Below are 8,184 nucleotides of genomic sequence, written 5' to 3'. Positions count from 1 at the left end.
TGAAGGGTATAAGGAAAGATTCTGAGATTCTGTGATAATTTCTTTTGTTAGACTAATTGTGTCCATGTAGTATTTACTTTGTGATCTATCATTGAGCTATGTGCTTTTGAGCTGGACTTTTCCAAATGTGTGATATTATTTCACATATCTAAAGCAAAAGCCATTTTCATATATTTATTTTCCAAAATCCCTTCAGAGCTGAGCATTGGTTGAATGGTTTACATTTGTGGAGAGAATATGAAAATGGAGAAACATACTATACAAAAGGTTAATACAGTGTGCTGATTGCGTGCACGTGAGCGGGGACATGGCGGCCCACCGTTCTGGCCCGCTCAAGCAGCAGAATAAAGCTCATAAAGGCGGACGGCATCGGGGTCGGGGATCCGCGCAGCGGGACGGCAAGGGTCTGAAAATCTTAAGCAAGAAGGTGAGAAAAGAGCTCAGCAAAGTAGACCAGAGGCATCGCGCTAGCCAGCTCCGAAAGCAGAAGAAAGAGGCGGTTCTGGCAGAGAAGAGACAGTTGGGCAGCAAGGATGGTCCTCCCCATCAGGTACTGGTGGTGCCCCTCCACGACAAGATTTCCCTGCCAGAGGCCTTTCGGTTGCTTCAGGATACAGACACCGGAACAGTACACTTGAATGAATGCGGAAGCACCCATAGCTTTATGTTGTTATGCCCTCGCTTGAAACATCGGTGGTTTTTCACATCTGCAAGGCCAGGGGATCTGCACACTGTGTTAGACATGGCCAAAGTGGCGGATACCATCCTTTTCCTCCTTGATCCACTAGAAGGCTGGGACAGCATTGGGGATTACTGCCTTTCCTGCCTCTTTGCTCAGGGCCTTCCCACCTATACGCTAGCTGTCCAGGGCATTTCTGGCCTCCCACCAAGGAAACAAATAGATGCCAGAAAGAAGCTAAGTAAAACAGTAGAGAAGCGTTTTCCTAGTGACAAACTTCTTCTGTTAGACACTCAGCAGGAGGCAGAGATGCTGCTCAGGCAATTGGCCAACCAAAAGCAACGGCATCTTGCCTTTCGAGATCGACGGGCCTACCTGTTTGCTCACGCTGCTGACTTTGTGCCGAGTGAAGAAAATAACTTGGTGGGCACCTTAAAAATCTCAGGCTATGTTCGTGGACAGACTCTAAATGTAAATAGCTTGCTGCATATCATTGGACAGGGTGATTTCCAGATGAAACAGATAGATGCCCCTATGGACCCTTTCCCTTTAAATTTTAGAATGATCAAATCCCAAAAGGAGGACCCGAGTGTGACAATGGAGATTTGTGCTATGGATGCTGTAGCTGATATGGAGGAAGACCTTAAGGTCGTAATGAAGGCAGACCCTGATAAACAAGAATCTTTGCAAACAGAGGTTAACCTAGATCCAATGGAGGGGGAGCAGACCTGGCCCACAGAGGAGGAGCTTAGTGAAGCAAATGACTTCTTGAAGGAAAGTTCCAAGGTGGTAAAGAAGGTTCCCAAAGGGACATCCAGTTACCAAGCTGAATGGATTTTGGATGAGGATGGTGAAAGTGATGGGGAAGATGAATATGATGATATGCAACGTGAGGATTTTATTGAAGAGGAATCTCAGGATGAGGGCAGTGAAAAGGAAGAGGAGGAGGAATATGAAACTATGACTATGGGAGAGTCTGTCCATGATGATCTATATGATGAGAATGTGGATGATGAGGCTGAGGAAAAAATGTTGGAGAAATATAAACAAGAAAGACTGCAAGAGATGTTTCCAGATGAAATAGATACCCCCCGTGATGTGGCTGCAAGAATTAGATTTCAGAAATACAGAGGTCTCAAGAGCTTCCGGACATCTCCGTGGGATCCTAAGGAAAACCTTCCTCAAGATTATGCTCGGATATTTCAATTTCAGAACTTTACTAATACTAGGAAACGCATTTTTAAAGAAATTGAGGAAAAAGAAGTTGAAGGAGCTGAGGTTGGCTGGTATGTCACACTTCACGTCTCTGAAGTTCCTCTCTCAGTGGTTGAGTACTTTAAGCGAGGAGCACCCTTGATTGCATTTTCTTTACTACCTCATGAACAGAAGATGTCAGTACTAAATATGGTGGTGAGCCGGCACCCTGGCAACATTGAACCTGTGAAAGCCAAAGAGGATTTAATCTTCCACTGTGGGTTCAGGCGCTTCCGAGCCTCACCTTTATTCTCTCAGCACACTGCAGCGGATAAACATAAATTTCAGAGATTCCTGACTGCTGATGTGGCCTTGGTGGTGACAATATATGGCCCAATCACGTTTCCTCCTGCATCTGTGCTGCTTTTCAAACAGAATAGCAATGGCATGCACAGCCTCATTGCCACAGGCTATTTATTGTCAGTGGATCCAGACAGAATGGTCATCAAGAGAATTGTTTTGAGTGGTCATCCTTTCAAAATTTTTACTAAGATGGCAGTAGTGCGTTACATGTTCTTCAGCAGAGAGGATGTGTTGTGGTTTAAACCCGTGGAACTGAGAACAAAGTGGGGCCGCAGGGGACACATCAAGGAACCTTTGGGTACTCATGGCCACATGAAGTGCAGTTTTGATGGGAAGCTAAAATCTCAGGACACAGTACTGATGAACCTCTATAAACGAGTTTTCCCCAAATGGACTTATGATCCATATGTACCAGACCCAGTACCATGGATGAAAAGTGAGATTTCTTTAGCAGTGCCTGAAGTGGACATGGAGTAATAGATTCATTGAGATTCTGTCTCATTGCTACTAGTGAACACTCTAGGGATGGGAGCCGATAGGTTGTAATTGGGCAAAGTTTGTGTTTTCTACTTTAGCCCAGAGATCTGCTGCCTTTTTTGCAAAGGCTTTTCTTGGCCTTGACAAAGTGTCTCAGTAAACTATGGATGTTTTTCTCTTGCTAGTTAAAAAAGAAAAAACTATTTACTGAAACATCCATTCTCCATTAGGAATTTGAAAGCTGTTTAAGAGAGGAAGATAGGAAGTTTAACCAGGAACCAAATTTTCCAAGCATCTAGAGACACTGAATCCAATCTCTTGCATAAACTAAACAGAAACAGATTGATAAGGAGTTGGCCTTTCAGCCTCCTTCACCCAAGTTAAGGAGGTTAAGTCTACATTTCCACCACTGAGCACAATACAAATGTTCTTTACTTCTGGGGAAACTGTTTGAAAATGCTGAGACAGCACAGCGGCTACTCCAACACCAGCTGTAGGTTCAATAAGCAGTTTCATCCTCTCCCACACCAGCTGGGTTGCATACTGTTGGTATGGAAGGGAGTAAGAATTAGTAAAATGGGAGAAGGGGAAAGAGCCTAGCTGATTGGCCTTTACAGTTAAAGGCCAAGTAAGGTTATATACCCAGTCTGACTTTTCATTTTGGCCATATGTATATGCTTGCCAATGAAGGGCAGGGCTTTTTTCCCCATCCTAACTGCTTCTACTGTTGAGGGTTGTTTTAATAAATCTGGGGCACCCTCCCACACATCATGAAGTCACCTAGCCAAGTCCCCAGGGAATAAGTTGCTACTTATAACAGGAGAAGACTCTTTGGCCTAAGAAGTTGCTTCATTCTTTCATATTTTCCTATCAGAGCCTCACCTTAATTTCCTCCTCTGTGACTGTGAAGACATCATCAACAAGGTCCCTTATAATAGGCCACGTGTTTAAGCCAATGCTGGATTTGACACCATCTGCTATGGTTTCTGGAGGATAGGGATTGGGAGTCAGTTCCCCTTTCAGCTTGGACTGGTAGCAGTCATCTGCATTCAAGGGTTCAGCAGCATATACCTTCACACTAGGTCTGAGAGCCTGGGAAGAGGAATATTAGACACCTTACAACTAGCCACAGCATTTTGCCTGCATACCTATAGTAAAATAGGCAATACAGGTAATTCAGTTCTGTTCAAGAGCCTTTCCTTTGATCAATGTAATAAAAATTAGACCTTCAGCATTTTAAATTGTATGCCTAATACTACCCATTAGATGTTGCTTAGGTCACATCTGGTTCTACTGGTAACTAGGGAAAGGAGTAGCTTCTGACTTGGATAGTGAGTTGTTGAGGTGTAATTCAGAGAAAGGACTGTAATTGCTTTTTGCCCTGTAAAGTTGCAACAGATTAACAACAGGGCACAGAAGAGCCTTCTATTTCAAGTGCCAAGGATTGATGGGAAGGAATAGCAATTTGGGGGGGTTGTTGAGCCAAATATCCTCAGTGTACTACAATATAAAATAAAATTCTCTATGCCTGAAAAAAAAAAAAAAAAAAAAAAAGGTTAATACAATATTTTATGTTATTTTCTGCCATGCAAAATTCCACATCCTGTGTATGTGTGCCTGAACACGTATGTGCATATATATATGGTGCCATTTGGTAACTCCGTATCTGAACAATCTGTAGCATATGCAAAATCTGAAATTTAAAACTACCTACCACAACTCTACATGTTACACAGTGGGCTAGTTTGAAGCAGACAACTAGGTTACAGAACTTTTCTATGAATAGTTTTCATATATAAAGAAACTGTACTTGAACACCTGGGTGGCTCAGTCAGTTAAGCATCTGCCTTCTTAGGCTCAGGTCATGACCCCAGGGTCTCTGGGTCAAAGTCATACTTCAGGCTCCTTGTTCAGCAGGGAGCCTGCTTCTCCCTCTGCCTGCCATGCCCCCCCTGCTTGTGTGCTCTCTCTTGTTTGACACATAAATAAAATTTTTTAAGAAAAATAAACTTTATTACTATAAGCTCACATTTTACTTAAATTGAGATGGAGCATGATATTATCTGTTTTTTTGTCACTGATATATGCTGAACCCTGTCAGTTTTCCTTGTCTGACATGGTAGTTGATTTATTATAAACTTTTGCCATGTGGTTATTTTTATTTTTTTGAAAATTGAAGAATAGAAACAAAACAAAAACTTAGAAACTCAGAGTTAGGGCAGCCCGAGTGACTCAGCAGTTTAGCACCGCCTTCAGCCCAGGGTGTGATCCTGGAGACCTGGGGTGAAGTCCCACATCGGGCTTCCTGCATGGAGCCTGCTTCTCCCTCTGCCAGTGGCTCTGCCTCTCTTTCTCTGTGTCTCTCATGAATAAATAAATAAAATCTTAAAAAAAAAAAAACAACTCAGAGTCAGCTTCGTGTCATGTTTTCTAAAGTAGGAGATAAAGAGAGGTATCACACTGATGTTTTATTCCACGTTGACCTTCCACTGCTTATCAGTTGCACCCATATTTATGTCTGCTTGCATTGCCTTCTCAGGGGCATCCAAATCTCTAAATGTGGCCTCCCTATCTCAGCATCTCCTATTGACTTTTCCTAATCTTATTATTTCTGCTGATATTTACTCGGGCATGCCATTTCTGATTTCCCAGCACTATATATTGATATTCACCCCTGAGGAATCTTTACCTTACCAGCCTAAACAAATGAAATTAGGGAAGAAAGGTGGTCAGGCCTAGGTCCTGACTGAACAGAAGAACAAGCATCTACCTGGAGGGCACAGTAAAGAATTTAAACTGAGATAAGGATCTAAAGACAGTACTGACCACAAGGACTCAAGATGGGTTTTGGTTTGCTTTATAATAAGATACCTGGTTTAACCATAAGGGGAATCAATAACTAAAAATCTTATGATAAAACCAGAAATCTTACTTATTTTTTCACTGAAGAACAAAGACTATGATCTTTGATTTCAAATAGGACCGGATTGCATCCAAGCTCTAACATTTCATATTATTAGCATCCACAAATCCCAATGTATTTATCTGTAAAACAGCTAGTAATCCTTGAGAGCTTTGAGTTGAACAAGATTTTGGATGTAAAGTGAGTTGTTTCTTTTACTTTCTTGTTTTATGCCTGAGGGAGAGTAGAATCTCTCTATATACCAATTTATCAAAAATCATTTTATGTGCCTGAATTTATTTTATTATCTTTTTCAAGTATTTTTTATTTCCTTTCTCCCACCCCTTCAGATCTTCCTAATTATTGACAAACTGTGTTTCATGTTTAAAGACAATGGAAAAAAAGATAATTGTGAGAAATAGTTGTATGGATGAGGTTTGTTAACTAATAGACCTTGATGACTTTCTGAATGAACAATTCATTCAGTCAATTTTAATTCAGTTGTAGTTCCTCTGTTTAATTTTAGTCCCTTAGTAGTTGAGATTCCTTGTCTGCTATCTACCACTTTCTATACCATTTTGCTGTAGACATATCCTTATATATTTATCATTTTAATTGGGTAACTAGTGGGAATGTAGATTAATATTTATGATAAAGCTAGTATTTGAAACTTAAAATCGCTATTTTAGTGTTGATATGCATATTAATTAATATAAATATCACTAAATATAAAACTGGAGTCTTTATTATTTACTTTCTATGCATTTTACAAGGAATTTATTTTAGTGTTTATTATTCCTAAGTTTCAAGAAAGAAAGTGAGGCTCCAGTAGATCACATAAATTTGTCCAATTCACAGAAGTAATAAAGAAGAGGCCTGGTATTCAAAAACTCAGTTTTGTTTCCATGAAAAGTCCAAGTTCCTTTTTATCATCTCAAACAATTATGTATGTACCAACCTTGGGAAACATCATTTTGGATGGGGATTGGGTATTTTATCCCCATGGAACATTTAAACATTTCTAGGGATATTTTTTAATTATCATAACTGTAGCATTCTAGTATCTCCTGTGTAAAGGCTGAGGATGTTGCTTAATATCCTATAATGCCCAGGATAATTCCCATTATAAAGAATTACCTACCTCAAAATATCAACAGTATTGAGGTGAAGAAATCTTGGTCTAGTGAGAATACAGAATTTTTATAGAAATTAGCAATTTAGGGGTGTCTGGATGGCTCAGTTAGTTAAGCAGCTGCCTTCAGCTCAGGTGATGATCTGAGGTTCCTGGGATGGAGATCCATATCAGACTCCTGCTCATGTGTGATTCTCCCCCTCCCCCTGCTCATATGCGTACACTCTCTCTCTTAAATAAATAAAATCTTTAAAGAAATTAGTGATTTATAACAACAAAATCAACTTCCAACTAGTTTCAATTTTTATTCTTTAGGACTATAAACAATATTGTTAACATATAAACCACTATGTTATGGGAAAGTCACTTAAAAAAAATCATGGTAGTGACCCTGATTCTTTGACAATGGTACAGAAAATATAAAATTCTGGAGATACCGTGGACTTATAATCATATTACTAAATTCTATAATCTTCTTCCTTTTAAATGTGATCTTTTTATTTGAAGATGCCAAACATTAGAGACGCCATGAAAATCTGAAAATAGACTATGCTTTTTTATTAATGCTAAACCTAAAGAAAGCCTTACTTTCTAGTTTAAATATGTCACTTACTAGTTTAAATATGTCATAAATAATGACAAGATATATATGCTGTCTTTCTCTCTCTCCCTACTCATGCTATAGTAGAATATAAATCTCTCCAAAATATGTCAATTCAACCATTATTCTACAGTTAATTTTCCCTTTCCCACAATTGGCTATGCAGTTTACCACATAACAGAGCTAATATTTACCTGCCTGATGTTTTCTCACCATCACTGGGAAGCCAGCTTCCCAAACAGGAGGTCCTACTGTAATGAGGAGAAACTATTTCTACCAAGCTGTACATCTGGCAGAGTTGTTCACTTGTTTTCAGTCATTCTACAAATGTGCATTCCACACAAGTTCAGTGATGATGAGGAAGTAAAAAAAAAAAAAAAACAACCCAATAACCAACCAACCAGTCAACCAAACAAACAAAATCCCAAAGTTTTTAGCAGAGGATTTTTAAAAAATAACATAAGCAGGTCAAAAATGAATTTCCATTAAATTCTACAAAGAGGCATTTTAGGGTTCCATGAGAGTCACACTCTGGAAATTCTCATGCTAGAAGCTTATTGTCTGCCCTAAGTTATTTTGAGTAATCTGTATTTTAAGGGTTTTGTGATTCATATTAAAGTTTTGGTTAAGTATGTCTGTTCAGTTAATGCTTTTTAAACATATTTTAAAAAAGTGGGCTTTGGAAAAATATAAAGGATATTTCTTTATGTTGTTTTTACCTCAAAACTGTAAAGTAATTACCATTCACGAAAAGTGTTTTCTTCACATGGTTTATGGGCAATTTAAGCAGATAAAGAGGGGAAATAACAAATCTTAGAACACTATGTGTTAATACT

At 39.2% G+C, this 8,184-nt stretch overlaps 2 protein-coding genes across 2 annotated transcripts; one reads left to right on the top strand and one right to left on the bottom strand.

Annotated features, from left to right (window-relative positions):
- The first annotated feature begins 284 nt into the window (after window positions 1-284).
- LOC140636905 (pre-rRNA-processing protein TSR1 homolog) lies at window positions 285-3,954 on the top strand. The gene has a single exon (XM_072832728.1). It carries the CDS (start codon window positions 308-310, stop codon window positions 2,711-2,713), a length of 2,406 nt encoding a protein of 801 aa, XP_072688829.1. The 5' UTR covers window positions 285-307; the 3' UTR covers window positions 2,714-3,954.
- On the bottom strand, window positions 2,429-3,820 carry LOC140636906 (serine racemase-like; the record flags this gene model as incomplete). The annotated part of the gene is made up of 2 exons (XM_072832730.1): window positions 2,429-3,256; window positions 3,596-3,820. Coding segments are annotated over 2 exons (441 nt in total), but the record flags the coding sequence as incomplete, so codon positions are not given.
- Window positions 3,955-8,184: the final 4,230 nt, after the last annotated feature.

Source organism: Canis lupus, chromosome 7 (genome assembly GCF_048164855.1).
Source record: "Canis lupus baileyi chromosome 7, mCanLup2.hap1, whole genome shotgun sequence".
Taxonomy (NCBI): Eukaryota; Metazoa; Chordata; class Mammalia; order Carnivora; family Canidae; genus Canis; species Canis lupus.
This window is presented reverse-complemented; position numbering and strand designations above follow the sequence as displayed.

What these genes read in the sequence shown, in the direction of transcription:
- LOC140636905 (XM_072832728.1), top strand. Translation starts at nt 308, where the DNA reads ATGGCGGCCCACCGTTCTGGCCCGCTCAAGCAGCAGAATAAAGCTCAT.